The 13,051-nt window shown below is 46.3% G+C and overlaps 6 protein-coding genes and 1 non-coding gene across 7 annotated transcripts; 3 read left to right on the top strand and 4 right to left on the bottom strand.

The window, feature by feature from the left end:
• Positions 1-38: 38 nt before the first annotated feature.
• V1513DRAFT_276490 (uncharacterized protein) lies at positions 39-3,590 on the bottom strand. The gene is made up of 3 exons (XM_066894564.1): positions 3,114-3,590; positions 1,336-3,055; positions 39-1,279 (listed from the first exon to the last, which is right to left on the bottom strand). The coding sequence occupies exons 1-3, from the start codon at positions 3,502-3,504 to the stop codon at positions 133-135; spliced, it is 3,258 nt and encodes a 1,085-aa protein (XP_066755098.1). The 5' UTR covers positions 3,505-3,590; the 3' UTR covers positions 39-132.
• Positions 3,591-3,654: 64 nt separating this feature from the next.
• V1513DRAFT_439994 (uncharacterized protein) lies at positions 3,655-5,135 on the bottom strand. Its single transcript, XM_066897291.1, has 5 exons — positions 4,929-5,135; positions 4,702-4,848; positions 4,528-4,639; positions 4,241-4,455; positions 3,655-4,184 (listed from the first exon to the last, which is right to left on the bottom strand). The coding sequence occupies exons 1-5, from the start codon at positions 4,955-4,957 to the stop codon at positions 3,818-3,820; spliced, it is 870 nt and encodes a 289-aa protein (XP_066755097.1). The 5' UTR covers positions 4,958-5,135; the 3' UTR covers positions 3,655-3,817.
• Positions 5,136-5,282: 147 nt separating this feature from the next.
• Positions 5,283-6,281, top strand: V1513DRAFT_477962 (yippee zinc-binding/DNA-binding /Mis18, centromere assembly-domain-containing protein). Its single transcript, XM_066900258.1, has 4 exons — positions 5,283-5,541; positions 5,597-5,753; positions 5,814-5,955; positions 6,005-6,281. Exons 1-4 carry the CDS (start codon positions 5,355-5,357, stop codon positions 6,146-6,148), a joined length of 630 nt encoding a protein of 209 aa, XP_066755096.1. The 5' UTR covers positions 5,283-5,354; the 3' UTR covers positions 6,149-6,281.
• Positions 6,182-8,691, bottom strand: V1513DRAFT_439991 (uncharacterized protein). Its single transcript, XM_066897290.1, has 3 exons — positions 8,237-8,691; positions 8,108-8,173; positions 6,182-8,059 (listed from the first exon to the last, which is right to left on the bottom strand). The coding sequence occupies exons 1-3, from the start codon at positions 8,558-8,560 to the stop codon at positions 6,398-6,400; spliced, it is 2,052 nt and encodes a 683-aa protein (XP_066755095.1). The 5' UTR covers positions 8,561-8,691; the 3' UTR covers positions 6,182-6,397.
• Positions 8,692-8,729: 38 nt separating this feature from the next.
• Positions 8,730-9,869, top strand: V1513DRAFT_276082 (uncharacterized protein). The gene has a single exon (XM_066894562.1). The coding sequence runs from the start codon at positions 8,875-8,877 to the stop codon at positions 9,595-9,597; it is 723 nt and encodes a 240-aa protein (XP_066755094.1). The 5' UTR covers positions 8,730-8,874; the 3' UTR covers positions 9,598-9,869.
• A 753-nt stretch (positions 9,870-10,622) lies between these two features.
• Positions 10,623-12,280, bottom strand: V1513DRAFT_483497 (uncharacterized protein; the record flags this gene model as incomplete). The annotated part of the gene is made up of 3 exons (XM_066900422.1): positions 10,623-11,915; positions 11,978-12,112; positions 12,164-12,280. The coding sequence occupies 3 exons, from the start codon at positions 12,278-12,280 to the stop codon at positions 10,623-10,625; spliced, it is 1,545 nt and encodes a 514-aa protein (XP_066755093.1).
• Positions 12,281-12,633: 353 nt separating this feature from the next.
• On the top strand, positions 12,634-12,705 carry V1513DRAFT_t30. Its single transcript has one exon. It is a non-coding gene; the product is annotated as a tRNA-Glu (tRNA).
• The last annotated feature ends 346 nt before the right edge of the window (positions 12,706-13,051 follow it).

The raw sequence follows: 13,051 nt of genomic DNA, 5'->3' as shown, positions 1-13,051 counted from the left end.
TTTATTGTAAATTACGATTTCTCGCTGAATTCATACGTCACCGATTGTTTTCTTCCAGGTTGATCAATGTACATCAAACCCGCACAAACATAAAAATGCTATAATAATACCTTCAAGAACAGACTCAAAATATTAACGGATCCACTCAATTCCCTCGTTGACAAGGGCTTTGAATTTATCAATGAATTCCATATCACTCTGCGAATATTCTTTCTTCGCAGCCGAAAATCCTCCAAAAACAATGCCACCATCACATTGGAACCGCCCGACGACAGCATCAGCTTCTTCATTCTCCTCTTCCGCGCTAGTCAGACATGATGAGGGGCCAGTAGTTGCACCTACGCTGGTATAATAAGATTCAGAAACACCTGATTGACAGCGAATATCTAGCATCGTCATAACTGGTTTGGCAGATGTCTGGCTCCTGCTGAATTTCCTATTGCCGGTTGTATCGATTGTCAACTTGATGGGTTTCTCCGCCCCAGTGCCCACCTGATTCCATATGTTCATCCGTGAGTCGATACTTTTAGCGCGGAGAAGAGTCGGAACATCATCTTGCGGTACGCCACTGCTCGGCGTCGGCAACACCGCAATAGGCAGCGGCTTGGCGAGCTCTAATGGTGACACATTGACGCTCGTCGCGGGAGTGCTTCTATTCGCAATCGACTGCGATGTCCGATCTGTGTATACAGTGGAAGCAGAATCTGCGCTAGCCGGTCCATATTCACTCTCTGCTTGCCCGGGAAGTTGTAATCGGACAGTCCTTGGAGATGCCTTCATCGGAGAAGTGGTTGCGACCCTCGCTGGCTGTACATCCAATCCAGCTATTCCTTGACTGTTTGAATCTGTTTGACGATCTTCGATTAAAGATGATATATCAATTGGTAGCAAAGTATCAGTCGATAGTGAAACATTGATAACATTTGGCGTTTGAGATCGCGATTGTAACGCCATAGTTGCGACAGAAGATGTTGACAGATTCTCAGTGACTTCTGCGGTTACAAACAAATCCTGGTTGATGGCAGTAAGGTTTGTATTGCTGGAATTTACCGCCATATTGCGCGTATCACTGTTTGAACGCGACGATGCAGATTGACTTACGTGAGGGAATGGCTGAAGCAGGTGTGAACTGCTGATCCTATTGGAGCTGGCACGACTGTTCGTGCTGGAAGATACCTCTGTTGATAATTTATCATTGCTGGTCGACCTTAGGGACTCTGTGTTTTCAAAATATCTTCGGAATGGAATTAATATCCCGTAGTAGCTGCTGCTCTCCTCCCTATAAGAATCTAGCATTAGCCTACTAAACCACATGAAGTAATAGAAAATACGAACGCAGAATTGTGATATGCGAGTCCATACTGCGAATCTAACGCCCGGTAATGCAGTTTCGCATCAAAATCAGGATCATCTCGCATTATTCCATACGCGGCCAACAATCGTTTCGACAGTCTTAATCCATCCACAGGATCTTTCTCCGGGGGGGCGGGCGATCCAAGAATGTCTCCGTACAGCAATCTGTCTAGTTCGGCATGATGTTCGTCAGACGACGTCGACTTACCTACTTCGATGAAATATGCGACATCTAACCCAAGACTTATGGCAGCAACTTTAGCAAGGATAGCCAGGAATGAGTATGTATTTGTCAGTTCGCGGAACGGAGTCCGACGATAAAATGGCAATGCTGGGCTGCGCGGTAGTCTAGAAAAACTCTCGATCGAGCTTGAATCTGCAAAAAAGAGCTGCTCTTTCTCAAATAGCCGCTGGATCCGATTGTACAAGGCTGACGAATAACGGGCTTGACCGTCCCCGTCGAAAAAATCAGAAAGCCAATTGTGCGAGTCTTCGCTGGCCCCTTCCTGGCTTTTCTGAGTTCTGAATGTCACTCTCAACTCCTCATTGTCCTGTAGAGGGCTCAATGCAAGGTCCACATTGCCCCGTTCAATATCTGCGACAGCTGGTAGTGTTGTGTTCTCCTTTTGATCTTGACAAACAGCTATCTTCTCCTGTGTCTGATCCATGGGCAGGGCAAGAACGTGTATCTCCTTTGTAGATCGTCTCCTGTCGATATTCGCAACTCTGCGCGTGCAGTATGGCGTCGCGGTGTGTACGTCTTTATCAGAGGCACTGTCAACGACCACATTTTTCCTCTTAGCTCTAGGCGCATCCGGATAATCGAATTCCTCAGCAGAATACATGCTAGCACCGTCATCCTTTGAATCAGCCTCAATGTTCTGTATGGCCTTAGGAGACATACGTCGTGAATGCTCCCTCTCGAGCTCATTCATCGCAGCATCAGCAAATCCTTGAAGCTGTCGTCTTTGAGCAATGGTGATACCTTCGCGTGGATATGCGTCCCATATGCTGAAGGCTCCGATGGGATGTCCAACTGGACTGATAATCGGCGCCGATGCCCAAAAACCAATCGACGGAAAGTTGATAACAAGCGGGTTCTTCGCAAATCTCCAATCCAGTAAAGTGTTAGTTATTATAATGGGCTCCAGCGACAAAATAGTATTTGCCTCTAGAGATATCTTTCTATCGATCACGTTCCTATTGAGCCCGATTTCTGCCTTCACAACTTGAGCCTCTTCAGTCAAAAGTGAAATACTGGCGCCTCGCAACCCAAAGCTCTTGCGCGCCGACACAAGTAAATTGCTACACACTGTTGAAAATTCCGGGCTGTATGCGATGTCGTACTTAGCAACTTCCACCAGTCTCCGCTCTTCATTCGGAGGCACCGGCGGCACGAAATACTTGAAATTTGGACGACCTCGGGGAGGAGGCGGTGGTGTGCCAAGACAATATTGCCCCCTGGCATAGCAATCCATGAATTCGTCCCAGTCTCCATATTGCGTTGTCATCCTCATCGTCTGTGTTTCCCTTTCCTGGATCGGCCCATGGTCAGGCTTAATGCTGTCTGCCCCTCTCCAGAGTCGCCTAAGTGTATCATTCCGAGAACGGACAACCGGCGAAGCTACGAGACGAGTCTCGTACATAGATGACAGTTTGCTCGCTTTAAGGGTTTGCATGGTGTCGTCAAGCTTCTTCGGGTCTGCAGAAATTTCCATTAGTATCTGATCTGTCTTGAAAGTGAACATGACGGAACACACGCGAACATCCGAATTCCGCAGTCTCCGCGGCAAGTAGTATTGTTGCCGCATTTTCAGCAGGAACGTGTACACAGGACCAAGGCGGAGTTCGAGCCCCTTTGTCTATCTCGAGTGTAGAACGATCCCCTTCCTTGCTGTTCGTGTCTCCAACGGCCTCTTGATAACTTCGCCTTCCCTGATTCTCTGACGTCTGTGCCCCAAGATCTGGTACGTCTGTTTTCGGTGTTGACACCGTAGGATCAACGATATGTGCTTGCGGGGTGAAGATGACGCTAACGTTCTGCTTCTGCTTGGACAACTTGCGCCTTGAGAAAGTACGGGTTAAGAACTTGCGGAGAGTACTTGGCTTGCGGCCGACATTAGTGCCGCCAGACTTCGTGTGTAATTCCATTCTATGTTAGCGTAATTTAGTTAAGTATGGATGCTGGGCCCGAGGTTATGTATGCAAATGAGCTGATGGCCGAGCGCAAAAACGGGTCAGTGTTTACGTCCAACGGCGCTGGCCCTCCATGAAATTCCCACTCACTATTACATCATGAACCAACATGCGTTCTCTCTGGCTGATTAACATACCGCTAGTAATTAGTAAATAGTAATGTTTGGCAATGAGAGTATAACTCTGAATACTATAGATTACGAGCCTATGACGAGACTACACTGATATCGCATACAATGAGACACCTATTTTACTCCTTATGTGACATCTAATCTGTATCCATCTTATCAGCTTTTCCATTGGGGTTCTCCTCATCCTTTTTTGTAGCGTCACTACTTCCTTCACCCGGCTCCTCTGGTATAGCATCAGTTACCTTGGCCTTTTCAGTGGCATCTCGCTCCTTCTTTTCTTTCTCTTGCCGTGCTCGTTCTTCCTCCAGGGACATCCGTAAAGCCAAAGCAAGCTCAGGATCAAGATTCGGATCAACACCAAACTCGAAATTATCGACTCCTGCACCTGCGCCTCCTGCACCTGCACCGCTGACTTGTGGCATGCCGTCCTCGTCTGCCAAAATCTGTGATGTAACAATTACATCTGAAAGCAACTGGGGACCAGCTGGAATATTAAGCAGATGACTACATAAGCTTAATTAGCGTGGTCCAATCAGAGATCCGCCATATTAATCACATACCTGTTATCACCAGACTTCACGTTGGAGATAAACTTCTCCAATTTGTCAACATTCTCTGCATCTTCGCCAAAGTTAATAAAATCAACTGCGATGTTATTCTTCTTCATCTTTTTCGCGAGCTTGATTAATTCCTTCTCATCTTCGAGTACGGGGCTGCCGACAAAAACGATCACTCGCTGGCGTTGCGCCTTGTTCTGTCGATGCTTAAGTGCGAGCTATATTATAAGAGACGTGTCGTTAGTTCTATCCCGCAGATAAGCTTGAATCAAAGGTTAAAGTGGGCTTACTGCTGCAACCTGTATTGCTGTAGTGGCATGAGCTTTGCCATGAATCTTTGCTTGCACCATTGATGCTAAGATCTTTCCAAAGTCGTTTGTAAGAGTAACTAATACTTCGGGTCTATACCTCAGTATCGTTAGAGTCCCAACCATCTCATATTGGAGAACAAAACGATCACATACGCTCGTCCAGCCATAGTCATTAATCCCACAGCACTCTCTGGATTCGACCGTGTCTTCGCCGAGAAAATCAGATTCACAGCGTCTGATTGTGCCTCATACCGAGAAGGTGTATAGTCTCCGTTCCTCATGAACTCGGAGTTGTCGATTCTGTTTGATTAAAGGTTAGTATTAACATCTCACTATTCAGGTAGTGCATCATATAAGGTAATTCAAATAAGCACACTTACACTACCATAGTGGCCTCTAAAACCCCCATCTTTCGAGTTGCAGATTGATGTAGTGATAATCAATTTTGTCGTGGCTAATTCGCGTTCCACCAAATAATCCGAATAAGATCTAATGAGCGCTCTGCAAGATGGACTGCCCCAGATTGATAAATACACAGAGATTGATAGCGATTAATGATTGATAGATTTGATGATGCCAGAGATACAGAATCCGATGGCGATATAATGCGGGTCGAATGATGTAGTAGCTTTCCTCTTTAGGGTTAGGGCCACTACTAAATGAAATCACGTGCCATGATTTACCCTGATTCAGGAAGACGCGTCGCGTCGAATCCTGCTTGAAGAAGTCTCGAATTGAAAGAGCGACTGAGAAAAAGAGTATTCGTTCCCGATTTATGCCAGCTTGACCTTTTTTCATGAGCTCATATGTCGCGGGCCGGCGACAGCGACGGTGGCCGTAATAAGTATAATAGCAGTAATGAGATTTCGGAAGGCGCAGTAGCGGTTAACCCGAGTGCGATTGTCTTTCAATGTCTTTCGTGTCTGCAGATCGTGGCAGATAGTACGACCTGGGTGCGTGCAACTCCTGAGTTAAGGACGTTTACATTACAATGTGAGTCTTCCATGTGAAGTTGGACGGGTTAAATAGCTGATAGACCTGGGAATAGCTGCGCCGGCAGATACAATTACAATATCAGACCAATTGTCAACATCACACGATGGCCATGATTTGGGGAGTACCTATGCATCATTTTCATGCTCTAATTGCACGCACATATTGGGGAAGATATATCGTACCACACCGCGCTATCTGGATGACTTGCGGTATGCCTACGTAAATGCTGTTGCCCATGAACAAGGAAGATCTAACACTTGGCCTCTTAGAGATTACTTCACCTTCGACGCCTCTGCGCTAAAAAATTATCAAATAGGATCCGACGAACCAGCGAATGGGCCACCACCTGCAGACTCTGATTTCGCGATTTTGAAGCCAGAACCTGATGCCGTTGCACAGCGGTTAGCTATTGTATGCCCATTTCAATAATCTGTTGTACTCTTGCACTAATCAATTACAGATGGAGACTGTGATAATGGCGATGCACGATGAAGTCGAACAATTAAAGTCGGAAGTCGCCTCGCTTCGCCACGACATGGCTGTAAATTATGACAGCGATGCCAGAAGACGACCGGGAGCTACACGAGCTAGAAAGAAAACGTAGTGGTATCAAGTTCAAATCTGAGAATACTGTAAACTAGCGTTGTGTAGGATTAAAAGTGTCAGCAGTTATGCTGAGATATATGTACTATATGATAAAATGTATAAAATTACATATATGCAGATTTATTCCCCGTCCCTGATGACCTTATACAAGAGAAACCCCAAACTCCAAATGAAAGAGCTCTCAAGCATGTCTATGTAAAGATCCAAAATGTAAAGCAGTACAACATTGGGTCCGCACCGCACTTCACTACGAGTCGTGATCGCTCGGGCCCTTAATGGCAATGAAGCTAACACCAGCTCTAGCCACTTTGGCAGCTTCAAGCAACTGCTGATTTTCCGTATCCGTCCATTTGACAGACACCTCATCCCACTTCTTAGACTTGAACTCCTCTGTAAATTGTGCACGCATAGCGTTCAGCCTAGACATTTCGCGAGGATCACCAGAACCTGACATGATTATCACAGCTGTAGCAGGTGGAATGCTGTCCCAAATTTTTTCCAACCTTTTGTTGAGATTGATAAGAGAAGTCTGCAACTCGCCATCGCTGTGATTTGTCTTTTCGTCCGCAACACCATTAGTGTCCTCACCACTGCCGTTCGTAACCAGGATCTTGCCTCCTCTATTTTCTGCTAAATCTTTCTCACGTTTCTTTAGACCATGATATGCCACCCATCCTCGATTAAACTCCACTTCCCGCATCCTGGCCCAGACAAATTCATGTTGCCCAATTGATTCCACCACACCTCTCACAACTTCCTCATCATTCTTACAACCAACAATCGTCCGCGCATCTGTCCCATGCCACTGCGCTGGATTTCCATAATCAACGACAACACCACGTCCATGGAGTCCACTAGTCTCCGCTCCTCCCGACGTCGCAGCGCGCGCCAATCGTCTCAGAAGCGGCTCTGTGCTGGGAACACATGTTCCGAACTCCATACCTTTCTCAATTTTCAGTTTGACGAGGTCAATACATGTCCGCGCATCCTCAGCTGAGTCATGACCGTTCTTCAACTGCTGGATTTCTTTTTTAAGGAACTTCTGCGCGAGCCATTTCAGCGACGGTTTGGATGGCAGACCGCGGGAGTGATGGTATATGACTGACGTATCGATAACGGCGGGATGACGAAGCTTCAGTGCTTTAAGATCATTCTCAAGCGAGTGACCAACCAAGATATCGCCAGAGTAAATAAACGATGTCAACTGTTTTTGAACGTCCGAGAGTGTGGTTGACACGTTTTCCAGCATTTTAGCAGTGATTCCAGAGTACTGTGTAAGATAATCGGTAATAGTATTATCAGGTAAAACCAACTCATCCATGACGACCTCCCTATTCCAATTAACAACTGTTACCCTCGCCAGGGCCGAACCATGTGTGGTCAAACACATTTCGCAATCAAGGCCATATACTCTATATTTATTCTGTACCAAGATTGTTCCTTTCTTTTCGTGAGCGATATCAGCAGGTCGGGGAACACTTTCGACCCAGCCCTCTGCTAGTTCCTGTCTATCGTCATCGTCTGCAACAATTGTAGCAGAGTGAATAGGGTAATCCCCATCCACAAATTCTTCCGCAGACAGAAGCAAGTTCTTCAAAGGAACGTTAACTGAGCTATCAACCGCGTTTAATTTTGGAGCACCGTTCTTTTGCATTGTGGTTTTTTCGGCTTTTGGTAGCGGCGAGTTCATAAAAGCAGTCATTGGCGAGAACAACTTGGTTCGGTCACCTGGAGCCCGTGTCGGCCATAAATGTCCAAAATGGTCTCTAAAGAATGCCAATTCTTGTGGCATTTTTGATGCTATTGCGGACATGGAAACTGGTTGAACAGCGTCTAGTGAGACTCCGAACAAATCTGGTGTTAAGCCGGGCACAAGAATGGTTGCAATTCGTGTTATTCCGAGCTTGTTCTAAAACGTTAATAACCCCCTCAAATTTTTAACACCATTCAAACTCACGTAAATGCTCAACCATTTAGGAGCAACGCCGTCAGCCAGGATCCACAACACTAAGTCCCGTAAATCCTAAGAGAATTAACATGTTCTCGATATCAATTATTAGCATCAAGCGATTCATGAAGTACTTACTGCAACATTAATCTTATCTTTAATCGCAGACGGATCCACATCGAAGGAAGGGAACAACCTCGATCTTCGTTTCTCCTTGCGCTTCCTCTTCCTGATCTCAGACTTTGGAACCTCAAATTCCCCGCCATCATTGTCCATATCGCCAGCATTATTCGGAGCTCCGTTATTTAGTACGTCGGAGCTATTGAATCCAGTTTTAATTTTTTTGGCTCCGACACTCTCTTCGTATTTGGCTTGCCGATTACTTGCCAAAGGCGTCTCCACATTTCCATTGTTACCCATACCAGCCTGCGTCCGCTCGCCAGTTGCTACCACCGCCGACATATCCCTTCAGAAACTATTTATCTCTGGGGGAATGTATGCCCTTAAATAAAGCTACCAGAGACTACACTTCCAACGACTTCCGAACGAAATGTTGAGCCTGTAAAAGTTAAAATCTATTTGCAAAATAAAAGTTCAAATTTTTCATAAGCACTCGATGTCCCATCGTCCCAACGAATCTCCATAATGACCCTAACCCAATTCGCTTGAGTCTAACTCCTGTTGTACACACTTTGGTCGTCTCACCAGATTGCATTTTTTGGTCTGGTTTACCCAAGACGTCCAAGTATTCGTATTTATTCTTGAGAGATTTTAATATGTATGCTGATCCATACGACGATCTCGCTAGGGAGGTAGATTCGCAACTCGCGCTTCTTCGCCCGCAATGTCAATCCTACATTCTCTCTCTTACATCTCCGTCGCCCTCAGCGGGTCCTACACCTGCTACACCGACACTGGAGAATCTGACTTCGACACTCGACGAACTTGCGCTCACGATCCAAGATTTGCGGGACTCTGTCAACGCGGTTGAAGCGTCCCCTGAGCAGTTCGGGTTATCCCTGCATCAAGTCTCGGAACGCCGCGCGTTTGTGGACGCGAAAGAACACGAAATCGGACGGATTCGAACACAAATAAGGGATGCGTCGAAGAGCGGGTATAATCATCCCGAATTTACTAGCGTGCAGATTGATGATGAGGGTCAGGAACGCGGTGGTATGCGGTCTGATTATGAGATGGAAATGGAACGGGAACATCAGGCGCTGTTGATCAGGGATCAGGATGAGCAGTTAGATAGCGTGCTCAACACAGTACAGAATCTGAGAGAACAGGCACAGGTTATGGGGAGTGAACTACAGGAACATGTTGATCTGTTAGAGGACTTGGATGAACGAGTTGACCGGACTCAGAATAAGATTGATTTAGGTATGAAGAGGGTTAGATGGGTGCTAAAGAAGAATGAAGAGAAGGCGTCAAATTGGTGTATAGGGATATTAACAGCGGTGCTCTTTTTCTTGTTACTGGTTGTGCTATTTGCATGATCGTGCGATATATATTGTCTTGCATCAAGTGGACGGCGTTTTGGGTTTGGGAGATGAATTGTCATTATTGTAGTGGGTTGTATGATAGTTACAACGCATACAAATTAGCCTATCTGATCAATCTCCAACATACTATCTTAACCCGAGCGTCAGATCTCGGTTTTACGGAAACAGTACAATTGTTGGCCGGTCCTCCCAATAACCGCTGCGAATCAATCCGCTCCCCTTCATTTGGTCAAGCTCATTGTGATATTATAACTTATCCGCTCGATTTGAAATCATTTGGGATTGTAACACGCGGCGCCCGTGACTCAGCGTTATCGTGCAGCACGACAGAGTGGCCGCAGTGGAATGGCAGAACTATCATCAAAGTATGCAAATATGTCTGCATCCCTGGTAACAGCAACTGTCTCTACGGCTGACATTGTCCTCATTGTGCATATGACTGCAACGGGTCACTTTAAATATGCTTAAACAACAATACAATTGACCGTGTATATGTACACTAGATCACATACTAATGTTACATCAACAGTTACGGTGTTATCTAGCTAAAGAAAGGGACCGTCCAGTCATCCAGATGACGCACAGTAATTCATCAGGGAAATGTAGCCCTTCGGATCTATCATCACTGTAGTAATCAATGACGTCGCGTGTTTCTCCGGCGAGATCACCTAAGATATACTGACCAGTGTACACATCCTTTGCGACGAGACCGAGGTGTATCGGGATACACGAGAAGCAATAATGGCAACACAATGTTGTAGACTACAAACAATTTCTGCATCAGCATAAATATGAAACTCCGAGTTTGACGAGATTACGATATCCGAAAGATGAAGTGCTTTGACCAATATCCTATTCCGTGCAACACTCGAGAAAATTGTAAATATACAGATATACATCATACCAAGAACCAAAGAGTTAATTGATACCCATGAACAGCAAAAAGTAGTAGAAGCGAAAAGGGCTTAGTCATATATACAGCAGTAATACACTATTATCAAACAGTCATCTATACAATTTTAAAACAGCGCGAAGGCGACGCCGATAGCGGCGCCGATAACAAAAGTTGCTGTAACACCAATATTACGAGAGGACGAGTCATAAATGGTGAACGTAGTATTGTAGTCACCAGTGACATCACTGTAGCTGGAGTTGTTTCGGTAATAACCAGAGCCAGAAGAGTTGTGTGCATAATTATAAACACCAGAAGTGTTTGAGTGGTAGGAATACGGGTTGCTGTAGTTGGCATTTACGGCGGCAGAATCTTCCGCGGTAGAATTGGCGCCTAAGGCCATTGGAACCGCAGTTGTAGTGACACTGCGGGCAGTCGCCAAGGTTGCATCCGCCGGAGTGTATCCCTGGAAGCGCGGGTACGTAACGGTTATGGTATTGTCAGTATCTGTCATGACAGTCTGCGCAGGAACAAAAACCGGGATCGACGTAATCGAAGCGGCGGCAGCCTGATCAAAAGCCTCAGACGGGATTCGAACTTCGGCGACAGGAGTAGCAGCTGGCGAAAGTGCCGCAGGCTCCGGGACCGCGACAGGAGCAAATGTAGACTCGGCCACAGGAACAGTAGTGGTCATAGGGGCAGCGGTCGCAAAGTACGGGATGTAGATACCTGTCTCTTCCGAGGCAGCAACGCCATAGGTAGTGTCTTCCGAAACGTCATAAAGGCCCAAAGGTTCCTCCTTGGAGTCAGCTACAGGATCATTCCCTGTGACTGCAATGTCACCATCAGTGGGTTCGTCTGCAGTAGCAGGCTCTTCAGCAATAGAAAGTCCTTCAGCGACAGCAGGCTCTTCATCAGCAGCCGACTCTTCCTCAGCAGCCGACTCTTCATCAGCGGCCGACTCTTCATCAGCGGCCGACTCTTCCTCAGCAGCCGACTCTTCATCAGCAGCCGACTCTTCATCAGCAGCCGACTCTTCATCAGCAGCCGACTCTTCATCAGCGGCCGACTCTTCATCAGCAGCAGGCTCTTCAGCAATAGCGGGATCTTCAGCAGCAAGCTCTTCAGCAGCAACAGGCTCTTCAGCAATAGCAGGCTCTTCAGCGACAGCGGACTCTTCAGCATTAGCTGGCTCTTCTGCCCCAAGGTCCTCGACAACAAGATAAGAATCATCTCCGGAATCAGGCGCTATCTCCTCTGTGGCAGGGTCCTCGATAACAAGAGAGCCGTCGTCGTCGAAATCAACGACCATGGCGTCGTCATCATCTTCGAGGAAGTCCGTCTCCTGATCGTTTTGAGCACCTATGGCAATCTTAGAACACACTTCGTTGATACTACTGGAGATCTCGAGGAGAAGTTCCTGAATAATGTTAGCAGATATCGATTCGGACTGGGAGGATAAACAAAATCAAGCCAACTGACCGACTGAGGACAAATGCCATAGCAGGACAGCTCAAGCTGGATTAAAGCTCCGCATTGGCAATCAATGTCCTTTGGATCACAGGCGAAGAAAGTCTTTTGGAGCCCGTCCACACAGGCGGCGACGCCGGATATATGCTGCGCACTGTTAGATTAGGTGGCACGACTCGAGAAGGGGATTCAACGAACGCAGGGAAGCTGCTCGGGCTCAAACAAGACACGAAGTCTGTTAGACGCTGAAGCAATTGTTGAAACAGAGTCAGTATTTTCAGAGACAGCCAATACAGGCGCGAATGCAAAGGCCATGGCGGCCAAGACAGAAGAAACAGGACGCATTCTGTAGAGAGAAACAGCAGTCGCGCGATATGGTACAGAGCAGATGCAGTAGCAGGAGCTGATAAAGGAGTAAAGGTAGGACACACCTGAACAAAGATGGAGAGGAAAGAGCTGAGTGGGAACGGAGGATGAGATGACGCGAAGAACTTTGACGGATCCAAAAAGTGGATAGTTTGTTTGTGGGAAGCCTGCTTGGTCAAGTTGAGAACTCGAGGAAAATGTAAACTAGTAAACAGGATGTGTGACACGGTCAAACAAAAGAAGGGTTTCGTACTAAATTTGAACATTTATTATGCGCTTTATTATGTTGGGTACATGTTATATCCGAAATAGTGTAATGGCTAGCACGGTCCGCTCTCACCGGGCAAATCGGGGTTCAATTCCCCGTTTCGGAGATATTTATTTTTTTCCCTATTTTGCTCCTAATTGAGTTGTTAAACAATTTTTGTATTGCAATTGTTTTTACTATTTGGGAATAAGCGCGGTGAGCATTAGAATACCATAAAACTTCGATAGGAAATTAGGAATTTGCTGGTGTTGGTGGTATCACATTCCGATGATCGCGTGGAGCCGCACAACATGTGAAACGCACGCGATGTAGCGGTTCCTGACATATTGGCGTGCCGATTCGACTATTACAGTTGCAAGTTATGCTAAGCCATTATGTCTATTTTTCTGAGACTGTCCGATGGCAGGCGATTTAATGGTGGCAGAGGGGAAATAAACGCAAAATTTGCAGAG

The sequence above is a fragment of the Lipomyces chichibuensis genome (assembly GCF_038497645.1).
Source record: "Lipomyces chichibuensis strain CBS 12929 unplaced genomic scaffold V1513scaffold_6, whole genome shotgun sequence".
NCBI lineage: Eukaryota > Fungi > Ascomycota > Lipomycetes > Lipomycetales > Lipomycetaceae > Lipomyces > Lipomyces chichibuensis.
This window is presented reverse-complemented; position numbering and strand designations above follow the sequence as displayed.